The 14,618-nt window shown below is 34.8% G+C and overlaps 1 protein-coding gene across 1 annotated transcript in view; it reads left to right on the top strand.

The window, feature by feature from the left end:
• The window catches only part of UBE2K (ubiquitin conjugating enzyme E2 K), a 94,163-nt gene that overhangs the window by 31,549 nt on the left and 47,996 nt on the right, over positions 1 to 14,618 (top strand). Inside the window, exons 2-3 of the mRNA XM_028492561.2 lie at positions 7,647 to 7,740; positions 12,401 to 12,459. Coding sequence (XP_028348362.2) covers positions 7,647 to 7,740; positions 12,401 to 12,459 — 153 coding nt within the window. The remainder of the gene's footprint in view (positions 1 to 7,646; positions 7,741 to 12,400; positions 12,460 to 14,618) is intronic.

The following is a 14,618-nucleotide window of genomic DNA, read 5'->3' as shown; positions in this document are numbered from 1 at the left end:
GGATCTTCCTGGACTGGGGCACGAACCCATGTCCCCTGCATCGGCAGGTGGACTCTCAACCACTGCGCCACCAGGGAAGCCCTCTTCTTTTTTTTTTTTAAATAAATTTATTTATTTACTTTTGGCTGCGTTGGGTCTTCGTTGCTGCGTGCAGGCTTTTTCAAGTTGTAGCGAGCAGGGGCTGCTCTTCGTTGTGATGCGTGGGCTTCTCATTGTGGTGGCTTCTCTTGTTGCAGGGCACGGGCTCTAGGTGTGCGGGCTTCAGTAGTTGTGGCTTGTGGGCTCTAGAGTGCAGGCTCAGTAGTGTGGCACGTGGGCTTAGTTGCTCTGTGGCATGTGGGATCTTCCCGGATCAGGGCTCGAACCCGTGTCCCCTGCACTGGCAGGCGGATTCTTAACCACTGCACCACCAGGGAAGCCCTAACTACTCTTCTTTTTGAAACATTTTTCTTTCTTTGGTGCCAGTGATAATAGACTATCCTGGATTTTCCTCTTGCTCACCATATCTTCAACCCAGCTCACTCCTGAACTCTAAACCTGAGTTTTCAACTGTCTACTTGGCTTTTTGGACGTTCATAAATATCTTTTTTCAACATGTCCAAAGCTGAATTTTTGATTTTCCCTCTTCCCCAAACTCTGACCCCTCAATTTCCCGTTTCCTTAACTTAGTTATTGTTTTACCATCCACCCAGTGGAAAATCAAAACCATAAGAGTGATCCTTGTTCCCTCCTTAAGATCATACAGTTTTAGTATGTAATAATTAAGTCCTATAAATTTTATCTCCTACCTGTCTTAATTCATCTGTCTCTCTTCATCTCAGTGTACTTTCTAATCACTCTCACTGGATTCCTAACCTTCTTCTCTGTATCTGCTTTAATCTCCCTGCAGGCATTTCCCTCCCACTGCAGCCAGGATGTTTTAAAAGACCCAAATCTGTTTGTCTTGTCACAACTTTTTTTCTTACTGTTCTTCATGACCCTGCATAATCTGGCTCCTGCCTACTTTCCCTCCCTCATTTCTGCTCTTTTATTCTGTGTATTCTAGTCACATTGGTGGCTTTTCAATTTTCTAAACATGCCAAGTCCTTCCTTGCCTCTACTTTGCACAGGATGAACTTTCTGCCTGAAATGCTGTCATTGCCTAAGTTAAATCTTTTAAAGGTGATTTCCTGAGGGAATCCTCTTCTAATCATGACTCGTGGTATCCTATCCTTCATTTAAAAATTATATAATTTGTTGTTTAATACCTTAGAATGAAAACTCTATTTATGGGGATAAGGTAGGTTAGAGAACATTTCTGGTTGATGATTTTACCACCATTACCTATTTGCCTTGCAAATGGTGGGTACTTAATAAATATTCATGGAATTAGTAAGTTCAGAACTGTAATTATTCTGTATTCTAGATTGTGTGAAGTGTGATGACAAAAGTCCAGAAAGTAAAATTTTAATGGCACACTGTTGCTGTAATTGGAGAGGCTATTATTTCCTGGTTCTTTGGAGCTACACTGTCCAGTACTGTACCCACTAGCTGTGTGTGATTTTTTTTTTTCCTTCAAGTTTTAAAAAAATTACTCTTTTAAAAAGTGTATAAGTCAGTGGTTTTTAGTATATTCATAAGATTGTGCAGTTATTACAAGTATCTAATTGCAGAACATTCTTGTCACCCCCAAAAGAATCCCTGTACCTATTAATAGATCCTATTTTCCCCTCCCTGAAAAACCGATATTTTACTTTCTTTTTCTGTGGATCTGCTTATCACATGTGGCTTTAGAACACTTGAAGTGTGGCCATTCCAAATTGAAAGGTGCTGTAATTGTAAGTTAGACACTGGATCTTGAAGACTTAGTATTATAAAATGTGAAGTATCTCAGAAATTTTAATTTTGATTACATGATAAAATGATAATTTTTAATATATTGGAGATAAATATTAAAACTAATTTCTCCTGCTTCCTTTTACTCTTTTTAATGTGATTACTAGAAAAATTTAAAAATACATTTGTAGAACACTCCCTCACACCATACACAAAAATAAACTCAAAATGGCTTAAGACTTAAAATATAAGACATGACACCATAAAACTCCTAGAAGAAAACATAGGCAAAACGTTCTCAGGCATAAATTGTACCAGTGTTTTCCTAGGTCAGTCTCCCAATGCAATAGAATTAAAAGCAAAAATAGACAAATGGGACCTAACCAAACTTAAAAGCTTTTGCATAGCAAAGGAAACCATGAACAAAACGAAAAGACAACCTATGGACTGGGAGAAGATATTTGCAAATGTTGTGTGACCAACAAGGGTTTAATTTCCAAAATATACAAACAGCTTATACAGCTCAATAACAAAAAAACCAAACAACCCAATCAAAAAATGGACAGAAAACCTAAATAGACATTTCTCTAAAAAAAATATACAGATGACCAGTGGGCACATGAAACAATGCTCAACATCATTAATTATTAGAGAAGTGCAAATCAAAACTACAATGAAGTATCACTTCATACCAGTCAGAATAGCCATCATTAAAAAATCTACAAATTTTAAATTCTGGAGAGGGTGTGGAGAAAAGGGAACCCTCCCATGTTATTGGTGGGACTGTAAATTTGTGCAGCTACTATGGAAAACAGTGTGGAGGTTCCTTAAAAAACTAGAGTTGCCATATGATCCAGCAATCCCACTCCTGTGCAAATATCCAGATAAAACTATAATACAGAAAGATACATGCACCCCAGTGTTCATAGCAGCACTGTTTACAATAGCCAAGACATGGGAGCAACCTTAATGTTCATCAGCAGATGAATGGATAAAAAAGGTGTGGTGTATATACATATACACACACGATGGAATACTAGTCTGCCATATAAAGAATGAAATAATTCCATTTGCAGAACATGGATGGACCTGGAGATTTTACTAAGTGAAATAAGTCAGAGAAAGACAAATATCATATCACTTATATGTGGAACCTAAAGAAATGATACAAATGGGGAATTCCCTGGAGGTCCAGTGGTTAGGACTCAGTGCCTTCACTGAGGTGGCCCAGGTTCAAGCCCTGGTTGGGGAACTAAGATCCCACAAGTTGCATGCCCCCCCCAAAAGATGCAAATGAACTTATTTACAAAATAGAAACAGACTTACATAGAAAACAAACTTATGGTTACTAAAGGGGAAGGGGGTGTGGAAGGGATAAATTGGGAGTTTGGAATTAGCAGATACAAACTGCTATATATAAAATAGATAACAAGGTCGTACTGTTTAGCACAGGGAACTATATTAAATATCCTGTAATAAACCATAATGGAACAGAATATGAAAAAGAATATATATGGGGGCTTCTGTGGTGGTTCAGTGGCTAAGATTCTGTACTCCCAATGCACGGGCCCTGGGTTTGATCCCTGGTCAGGGAGCTAGATCACACATGCTGAACTAAAGATCCGGAGTGCTGCAGCTAAGACCCGACGCAGCCAAATAACTAAATAAATATTTTTTTTAAAAAGCATATATATGTATAACTGAATCACTTTGCTGTATACCAGAAGCTAACACAACATTGTAAATCAGCTATATTTCAATTTAAAAAAATACAATCACTTATGAATAACTGGAAAAAAATAAAGTACATTTGTGGCTTATATTTCTGTTGGATAGCACTGGTCTAGAATTTGTTTTTTAGTAAGGACCACAAATGTGTCCCCATGGCCTCAGTTTCCCATTTTTCTTCTAGTCTCTTAGTTTCCATGTCAGTCCTGCTTTGGAAATGTGAATGTCCCAAGTTTCAGGTTTTTAACTGCTTAGGAGGTGGAAATGTTTTTTCTTGAGCCCTAGAATAGTAGGGGAAACATAAGTCATTTATGGTAAATTATGAGAAAGTAATGGCAAGTGTTAAACAAGCCTCATTTCCAGCAAATGAGGAAGAATTGAATTTCACATTTATTTACATGATAATAATGAGCAATGTTCCTGAATTTTGGTAGTAGTGATTTGACTGGGAAACAAATTAATAGTTTTTTTAATAGCATATGAGAATTATCTATAACTTTAGGGGTCATTTAGAATTATATTTGCTTATCCAAAATTTGGATTTAAATTATATTTTAGAAAACTTTTTCTAGAATAAATAGAAGAGGGGCTAAAGTGATAAATTATTGCTTTAAAGTATAATATTTGCTTTATGTAGAAGTTTTCTGCTCCAACATCATTATCAAAAGTCAACATATTGAAGTGTTAAATGGCTACTATACATTCAGCATTTACTATTTGGTAGGCATTAATACTGTATTCATTAAATTCCCCTATGAACTGTATGTGGTAGGTACTATTATAATTCCCAATTGACTGAGGATGAAACAGGTATGGAGTGGTTAGTTAACTTGCTCAAGGTCACACAGGTAGTACGTTTTAAACAGGTTAAACAACAGTAGCTTATACTTAGTGCTTTCTCAATAAAATCTATCAATTTTTAGTTTTTCCCAGGAGAATGTAAGCTCCAAGGGGGCAGGGACTTAGTTTTGTTGCTTAGTTGTTTCACTGACAATTGAGATTGCTTTCTGGCATGTAGTAGATCCCAGGAATTATTTGAAAGAATTTTGTAATGATGATGATGTCAGTTCATCAAGAGACTTGGCCTTGAGAATCTACTAGAATTGCTTTAAATTTTGCACTGTTGCTTATTAGTAGTAATGTTCGTTTTTTTACCACTTCCAAATTAACTTCAGCGTTATGTACTGTTTGGCATACTTTATGCATGTTATATCTTAATAAAAAGTTGTTTACTAGGAGCTGTAGCTTTTGTTCATCTCTTTTCCTTTTATGTGTTGGAAATGCATTGGAGCCACAAGGAAACGTAAGAAAAATCAAGACTACCAGAGGTCCCACTGTGTGTTTAGATAAGTTGGGAGAAGAAAGTATAGTAAAGCAACTTTCCAACTGTCCTTAGAAAAAATAGTATAGTGATAAAACAATTCAGGGTTTCATCCAAAAGCCTCAGCCTCCCTGGTTGTTGCAGTCATTAAAATCGAAAACACATTATTTTATTTATTTTTAGAAATTACAATTTCCATTCTTAGTTTGGAAACAGACCTGTGAAATAAATTTTAAAAATAAGGCTTTGAAATCAAAGGTTTTTGTAATTAATATTGTTAGGAGAAGGGTAACTATGCTACTTCTATCCAGGAAATTTTCATTTAATTCTGAGGTGTATTCTCATTTTACAATAATAAAATTGAGAGTTAGATGGTGACTTACCTGAATTAACATCACAAATAAGTGGCAGAACTGGGAATCACCTCACATCTGTCTGACTCCCAAGGCCATGATTTTTTAAAATACTGTCTGTCATTTTGCTGTTTTCCTTTTTTTCCCCTACAGTTCTTGAGTCTTAAAGTGGGATTTTAAGTTATTTTGTGTGGGCAGTGGGGTTGGAATTTTGGATTGTGGAAATACTGGGTTTGAATTAAAGTATGGATGTAATAAATGATAATTGTTGCGTGATGGAAAAATTAAGCTGTGAAAAATCTGTCTTTAACTTTCCATTTTCTTTTTATCTTTGGTTATCTGTGGATAAAACATAGAATTCTAGAACATAGAATACTTCTTTATAATGGGATTCATCATGGTTGTATTTTCTTGAGTTTTTAAGTAAATTTTTCATACACGAATAGTGTTCTTTCCCTAGAGTGAAAAAAAGACTCACTTTTCTCTGAATTACAGTTTTGGGGGAATGAGGACAGAGGTAATATTTGTTTACTTAGCATTTTACTAAACAAACAGTTGGGGGCAATCTAGAAGGCAGCTTTTCTAATTTGTTACTTCTTTCTACCCTTTCCCAAACTTCAGTGTAGTAAGTGTCCTTTAGTATCCTGCCATTTTAGGATTATTTACTTATTTTGGGGAAGGGGACATTGTGGGAACCTTATAGAGAACTTTGAAAGCATTCACAATTTGCAAGATTCGGTTACTCTTGTTTCCCTTAGAAATCGTAGGGGAGAAAAATAGATGTCTGTAAGTTATACTTTTGGCTTCTTAAATTGGTCAGTGAAGGGACGTCTGGTGCCTGTGATTTTCATTTTAACATTATTCATTCCTGTGCTTACTGGAAAAAGTATTTTACCATTACTAAAATTGTACATTTCATCCTCTTCTGCAAATACCAAGGATGATAATGATTTTTTTAGGGCACAGGAAGAAGTTCCCCATTATGCTTATTTATAATTAAATTTAATTTGGGGGTAAAATTATCTTCAGAAAAATATGAGATACTTTAATCCCAAATGTAGAAAAAGGTTATGAAATAAACCAGTACTAGTTAAAATGCATAAAGTAAGTTTTTTAATCCTGTGTTCTTATTAAAAGATAAGATAAATTAGGAGTCATGAAATCTTTAAAATTTGGGTTTTAAATTATGTATTTTTTTCTGTGCTTAACATTCGGTACTAAACTATTTAGTACAGAGAAAGTGAAAATGATGGTATCTTCTCCTGGGGGTGAGGGGAGGGAGTCAAGGACCTTAAAACAGTAATTCCTACACTGTTCCATCAGTAAGCAAGTTTAAGAAGGTGGGTTCAAAAGCAAAAATTTACTTTTGAAATCTTGTGGGGCTTTCTTTCATAAGAGTACATGTGTCACTTAGTTATAAAGTACAAAATAAGTAGATGTAGATAAATATAAAAATCCTAACCAAAAAATGAAAGGAAAGCTTTGTATATTAAGGATTTGTGTTTTAAAAAATTGAGAAAAGGGGAGGGTCATTGTGTTAGGTGAATAGACCAGTAAGATACTGGGGTAGGTTACATAATGTAAGCGGAGAGCCCATTTGCAGGCAGGTACTTGTGGGCGTTAAAGTGAATCCCACTGGAGGGTTTCCTGAATCATGATCACTGTTTACTATGAGAATGGATTGTTAAAGATTATTGAGAGATTGAAGTGATAATATTGATATGACAGTACTTTGAGAAGTGTGAAGTACAAAATAAGTAGATGTAGATAAATATAAAAATCTGTTTTGAGAAGTAAGTAATTGCCATTGAAGTAAACTAAGCAGAAAAACAGTTTGAGGAAGGCATTAGAAGATTCTATTGAGGCATTTAGACTTTAGGAATTATTGTGGAAAGCGATATTTATTAGACACTTAGAGCTTTCATCATCCTGGTTGATGGTGTAGTATTTCAGTTAACCTAAACATCTAGAAATTTAAGTGAGAGCTTATAGCCTAAATAGTTTTTAATGATCTTGACTTTTCTGTTTGGGCTAGAACCCATGTAGCCTGGGGGTATCGAATTGCAGAGTTCATCTACAGATGAATAGAATTATCACTTTGGACCCTAACACACATGAACTCAGCAAATATGAAATAAAGGTGTCTGCTAGTTTTCTCTAAACATTCCTGTGAAGTCAACAAGACATTGTACTATTGTTCAAAGTGGTGTTAATGTCATTAAAAACATTGCAGTTAAAATTTGTTAGTATTTTTGTTTTAAATATTCAAATTGGCTAATTACGTTCTAGAAAAGCAGACTGTTATTTTTACTAGAGCAGATAAGCTTATGAAAGAGCGTGTTTCAAAATTTTTTATAGGTAATACTTTAATAAAAATAGGCTTTTTTCTTGCTGATATAACTAACATTTATTTTCTGTTTATTTTTAAGACGAGCAAAAATCAAATTAAAGTAGATCTTGTAGATGAGAATTTTACAGAATTAAGAGGAGAAATAGCAGGACCTCCAGACACACCATATGAAGGCAAGTACTTTTTTCTGTATCAAAATATTGTGCGTATTAGAACTTGTCCGAAACATTAAATCAGAATAATCTCAAGCATTTATAAACTACGTGAAAGGTAACTTCATTTGGCTTAAGGATATATACAGCAGTTTTTAAATAATAAATTTAGATACTTATCTAGACTGATTTTTCTTACTGAATTTTAGCTAATTTTTTTCTTTTCCCAAAGAGCCAAGTTATAGGTTATATTATGTTAGAATCTAACAGTATAAAACATCTAGCATGTTAAAACCTTTAACTTATATGAACTCTCAGTTACCCTTCATATGGTATCTGTAAACAAACCTTGCCTTAAATTTCTGACTTATGTTAATTTTTAAAGAAAAGCTTCTCTCCCCTGTTTGTCATTTAGCATGTAATTTACTCAGATGTCTTCATACAGGCTGTATTCCAAATATTTAATTTTCTTTATTCAGGAAAGCTTTGAGTGATCGTTTCAAGACATATAGAAAGGAGGCAGTTTTGCTGAACTCTGTTTACAAACTAAGTCTATATATAGCTGCTTTAGATCATGGAATTGGGTGGTAAGATACAGAAATAAGCTTTATAGCTTTTTATTCCCTCGTTAGGCAGATCTTCAGTAGTGAGTGTTACTGTAAATGTGGATTATATAGCATAACCAAGATTCTTGCATATAATAAGCATTCAAATATTTGTTTAATGGAAATCATGTCACGGAATTTGTAGTAGTAGCACTTATTGAGTTCTTACTTGTTAGAGGTTTACGTGTATTTTCTCATTCAATCCTTATAACACATCTTATGAGGTAAGTATGATTATCACTGTTTCATAGATGAAGAAACTTAAGCTCAGGAAAGTTAAGTAACTTGGCTAAGACATCTAAGCTGCACAGCTGGGATTTGAGTCCTAATAGCCTTTGACTCCAAAGCCTGTGTTTCTAATCATTTTCTGCTCTTGAATAAATCAGGATTGATTGAATATTGGAAGTGGTGGTTATTTCTCCTTTGAATGTAGTGGTTCTACAATTCTGTAGTGAACAGTTACCCAAAATTTTTCAGAAAAATTCAACGTTCTAGACTGTGTTTCTCTTTTCATTCAAAGTTTTAAAGACCCTAGAATGTCTTTAGCACATTTTACCAAATCTTAAATGACAAAATTTTATTTTCTGTTTTATAGTTCACAAGCCATTTCTAGACTTATTTAATTTTGTATATTGTTTTGTGAGTGCCTCTTGTATGCCAGGCCTCATCTGATTGCTTTCATGGATGCTATTCATTTAGTCCTTTTGACAGTTGTTAGATGGAGAAGAGATCTTTAGTTATCTTATATAAATCAAGTTCGTCCTTAATAGCAGGTATTGTTTGTAATGATATACAAGCTTTTTCTTGAAGGCATACATTATAAATATTCTTGAATTACTTTTTAGGTTGTTTAGATGTATTTTTGCAAGATAGTAGGGCAGTAGCATTATCACCATGGAGCTCTTCCAGTAAATTGATATTTATAAACAAGAGATCTCCTGAACTAGGCAGAATGTTTATTACCTTCTTAGCAACCCTTAATAAAGGTACATGAATTTTTAAAAAATTGGACAATACTTATTTGTAGGATGATTAAATTATAACTATACCACATTCATTAGTTAGAAACAAGTTTGGTCATTTTTAAGTGCTTATGTCTGCTGCTGCCACTAAATGAGACACTAATGTTTGATAAGATTAGTTTTAATATGCTTCTTGGGTATATATTTGAAGTAGATTAACTTAAATTGTATTTTTATCCTAAAACTATTGAAGTTGTTCATTTTGTTTAAGAAAAGCACATTCGAAGGCACAAACTTAGGTACTTTTTTTAGAAATAGGAACAGGGGTAGACTATTTTGCTAATATTTATCTCAGTGCTCTTGCTAAATTTTGAGGGATTTTTTTTGAGGATTTTTGTTGTTGTTGTTGTTTTATCTCAATAGCCAGGGCAAAAGTTTACATGTGGAATGTTAAATTGTTAATAACCATCATTAAGAAATCCGGTAGCTATTTTATGTAGTGTTAAAAGTAATCAGATTGAGTTAAAATGACCATATTGTACATGTTTTCTTCTTTTGCCTTAATGGCTCAGTGGCAAAGGAACAGTTTAGTTCTTGAGGCTTTGTACCTAAGAGTTGTTTTAAATTTATGGAATCATTCTTGGTATTTTTTGAAAAATTCATCCCTTCCCCATTTAAAGATTATAAATGTTTAGTAGTAAAAGCTGTTCTTCAAGAAGTAAATGTTTTATAGTGAAAGCTGTTATGATACTAATAATGTAGTTATCATAAAGCTCCCTTAGTTGTGTTACTCTGATATATATCAAATAATGCTGTGGTTAATGCTGTATTGATTATATATTAAAGTTGTCAAATAATGCAAGACAGAGTATACCAATAGCATATGGAGTAGAAGTAGGATTTGGGGGACTCTAGGGTCCAGCATTATTTATATAGTATTTAGGGCTCTCACACTGCTCCTAAGAGATTGTTTTGGACATTCAAGAAGGAAAAACTTTATATGAAAGGTTATAGAGATAGTAATTTGGAATTTAATGAAAAATGTAAGATTCATAGGAAGGAAAAAGTAGAATGTACACATTACTCAGGCTAAATTTATTATACCTATATTTGAAGCTAGCATTTATAACTGAATATAAACAGTTATCTCTGTATACACAAAAATTTCTTGAGGTACTCTTCTCTTACCTGTCTTTTTTGTTTCTTTTTTTTTTTTGACTTCTTTCCTTTATATTTCACTTCTGCTGTATTCTGTGTGCTTCAGGCATCTAGTTCAACTTGTGCATCAGTCAGTATGGGATTCTATTCAAAGGAATAAGCAAGAAAAGAACTGGCACCAAAAGGGCTTGAAGAAAGTGGTACCAAGTGAATTGCTCTTTTGTTTTTTTCTTAGATCCACATTCATCTGTTCCTAACAATGGAGGAAGTGGCAGGATATACTGAGAATTGAGTGTACGGAATTTTGAAGTCAGTAGTGTTCCTAGTGCACAATTACTGTTTTTGTTTTGTTACTTTTTATTATGGAAAATTTCAGATATATACAGAAGGCAAAAACCTCCAGGCACTCATCAGCCAGCTTTAATAACTATCATTTCATGGCCAGTCTTTTTTTCTTTTTTTTTTTGCGGTATGCGGGCCTCTCACTGCTGCGGCCTCTCCTGTTGCGGAGCACAGGCTCTGGACGCGCAGGCTCAGCGGCCACGGCTCATGGGCCCAGCCGCTCCGCGGCACGTGGGATCCTCCCGGACCGGGGCATGAACCCGTGTCCCCTGCATTGGCAGGTGGACTCTGAACCACTGCGCCACCAGGGAAGCCCCCATGGCCAGTCTTTGATGTAATTCATCCCTTGATTATTTTGAAGCAAATCCCAGGCATAGTTTCATATATAAATATTTCACTAGCACAGTTTTATTTGCTGTATTTTGGAATGATAAATATTCTTTGGTAATGGATCATAAAATCTTAGAATTGGAAGGTTCCGTAGAGTCAGGATTCATATCCAGTCTGCCATCCAGTGCAAGATTCCCCCTTCAGAGTTTGCTGAGAGGCAGTTATCCTCCCCCTTTAATATCCTAGTTACGGGAAGCTAGATAAACTTTAAAAAAAAATACTTATTTAGCTGCTAGTTGCTCAAGATAACTTTAGACCAAAATGGAATGTTGCCTACCGTTTATATGTTACTGGTTAGAACAGTCTCTTTGTATACCCATTTACAGGAAGAGACTAGGTTTTTGTCTTTATTCCTGCCTCTTTTTTTTTTTTTGCGGTGTCTTTATTCCTGCCTCTTTTTTTTTTTTGCGGTACGCGGGCCTCTCACTGTTGTGGCCTCTCCCGTTGCGGAGCACAGGTTCCGGAGCACAGGCTCCGGATGTGCAGGCTCAGCGGACATGGCTCACGGGCCCAGCCGCCCCACGGCATGTGGGATCTTCCCAGACCGGGGCACGAACCCGTGTACCCTGCATCGGCAGGCGGACTCTCAACCACTGCGCCACCAGGGAAGCTCCCTGCCTACTGTCTTACTGTTGAATTTTGTTTTTTAAATTTTAACAAGAAGTGTTGGCATTTAATTTAATGTCCCAGATTAAAACTTTGGGACATTTTTGCATTTGAGAGAACCAGCTAGAAGTAGATTTTTCAGTTTTTGGCGTAATCTGTTATCCTTTTTCTCTGTACCATCTATGCCTTTATACTTCCCTACCTTCTTCCTTTTTTTCTTCTTTTCCTTTTTTCTTTCCATTTTTTCCTGTTATTTAGCAACTTTTATCATTGTGGACTAAAGGAAACAAAAGGAGATGGAACCTGTGCTACGTAATTGTTCCAGTGAAGTCTTTGGCATTGGATCATCTGTGGATTTAATGTATTCATCCATCTCTCCAATTATTCACTGATAAACTAATATCAGTTGTTTAAAATGGGTATTCTGTATGCTTTAAATAACCTTTAAATTAAAAACTAGTGCTTTTGTTTATTTCCTTTTTGGGTTTCAGCTTTAAAATGAATCTGTTGTAATTGACTATAAAATAGTATATGTTTTGAAAAGTTATATCACTATATTTGGCTTTACATATTTGAGGTGAGCAGCATTGTTAACTTTCTGTTTTCCCCATTTTTTAGGAGGAAGATATCAACTAGAGATTAAAATACCAGAAACATATCCATTTAATCCCCCTAAGGTATTGTAAGCCTATTTTTGTGCATGAACTATATTTCTTGGCTCATTTAATTAATATATACTTTAGTGTTTATTAAAATTACAAATTTTTTAGTTGTTTACTGTGTAAATTTAGCATGGACAAGATGTCAGGTAATGACAGATGGTTTGCTTCTGGAATTAGAATGAAAAATAAGCTTACTCAGAGGCAGCTAGTAATAGCTTTAGACAGGAATAAGATGTGTATCTGACAATGGCTTAAATTCTAGGTCTGGAAAAACTTATAGTGTTCCCAAATTTAGAGAATCCTTATACAAGTTCTTATTTGCCTCAGAGAAGTGTATTTTTTAGGGAAGAGAGTACTCTGAATTTATTCAACAATTATTTAAGTACTTTGTGCCAATATAGCAATAAGTTAGACTTACACTGCTGTCCTTGCTTTCATGGAGCTCATGTTCTAGTGGGGGGAAAAAAAGAACAAATCATTGCAACTCTGATGAATGTTAAAAGAGGAAACAGAATAATCTAGGATTGTGTATAACAAGGGGAACTAACCTAAACTTACTTTTTGACTGAATTGCTTCCTTTATGTCTTTACTTTTGCTATCATCACCATTTTAGTTTAGGCATTCAGCTTTATTACTTCGCCTGTTTTGCCTATTATTTAATTACCCTTTCATCTTTGCCATACTATTCATTCTTTGCACTGCTGTTCTGTAAATCTTCCTAAAGTGCAGTTTTGATCATGTTTCTTTTCTTTCCTTGTTAATAGTCTGAACTCCTTAACTGGGCATTTAAAAGCTCCTGTAACCTGACCTTGTCTTTTTTTCCATCCTAATCTTCTGCTGCCCTCACCCACAATATGGGTCTCTTTTTCCAGCCTAGATTATTTGCTGTTTGTAGGTTAATGCTTATTCTTTCACACTTTCCTGTCATTTTCACTTGAACCATTGTCCCTATCATTTAAAATTCTACTTTTCTTTTGAGGTCTAGGTAAAGTATCACTTTCTCCATTACTCTGTGCCTGTCAAAATGTTTCTCCCTCTACTCCCAATAGCATTTTATATAATTTATATAGTACTACCACAGTTATAGTACCAATTAATGTATTGTATTATTTGGGGAAATGTATCTTTCACTAGCTTTTGTGCTCCTGAGGTCAAAGACCATGGCTTAATACACCTTTTTATTTTCTATGGCTCCTGAAAGTATAGTGTCTCTTGAGCGTATGACAGTAGTCACTCAGAAAATGTTCCAGAATTCATTCATTCAGCCTACTGGTTGTCCCCCATTTAAGAATAGACACAGCAGTGGAAGTTCCAGGGTGAAGTTGAGTCACCTACCAGTTTGAAGTGCCTGTTATTCTGTTGTTTATGTATATCTATTTTCTGATAAGCCTGGTTGATGTTTTTAAATTGTGGTAAAGTATACATAACATAAAATTTACTATTTTAACCATTTTTAAGTGTGTAGTCTAGTGGCGCTAAGCACATTCACATTGTTTTGCATGTTTCACCACCATCCATTTCCAGAACATTTTCATCTTCCCTACTAAACAATAACTCCCTGGTATTCCACGCTGGTAACCACTGTTATACTTTTTCTCTATGAATTTTTCCTGCTCTAGTTTCCTCATTTCAGTGGAATCATATGATTTTTGTCCTTCTGTACCTGGCTTATTTCACTTAGCATAATATCTTTAAGGTTCATCCATATTATAAGTTGTGTCAGAATGTCATTCCTTTTTAAGGCTTAATAGTATTCCCTTGTACATACCCACCACATTTTGTTCATCCCTTTAACCATCGATGGACATTTTGGTTGTTTCTACCTTTTAAGCCTGGTTGATTTTTTTTTTTTTGCCTTTTATAAAAGTAGTTGGTGTTTGTTGTAGACATTTGAATAGTGAAGAATTTTAAAAAAGAACATTTTTTCAGTATGACCACTTAGAGATGACCACTATTAAGCTTTCATCTTACATTTGTGACTTAATTTTCATCCTTACCCTAGTTACCCTCCACTAGGTAATCTTGGTTGTCAGTGTTATCATTAGAATGAGTAGTAGTCACTTGAGGTTACTTTAATTGTAGAATACTATAAATTTAATAAAAGAGGATTTTAAAATGTTTCAAGATAAGGATGACCTCAAAGCCTAAAAAAATTTTAATGGAAATAAGGAAG

The sequence above is a fragment of the Physeter macrocephalus genome, chromosome 7 (assembly GCF_002837175.3).
Source record: "Physeter macrocephalus isolate SW-GA chromosome 7, ASM283717v5, whole genome shotgun sequence".
Classification (NCBI taxonomy): domain Eukaryota; kingdom Metazoa; phylum Chordata; class Mammalia; order Artiodactyla; family Physeteridae; genus Physeter; species Physeter macrocephalus.
This window is presented reverse-complemented; position numbering and strand designations above follow the sequence as displayed.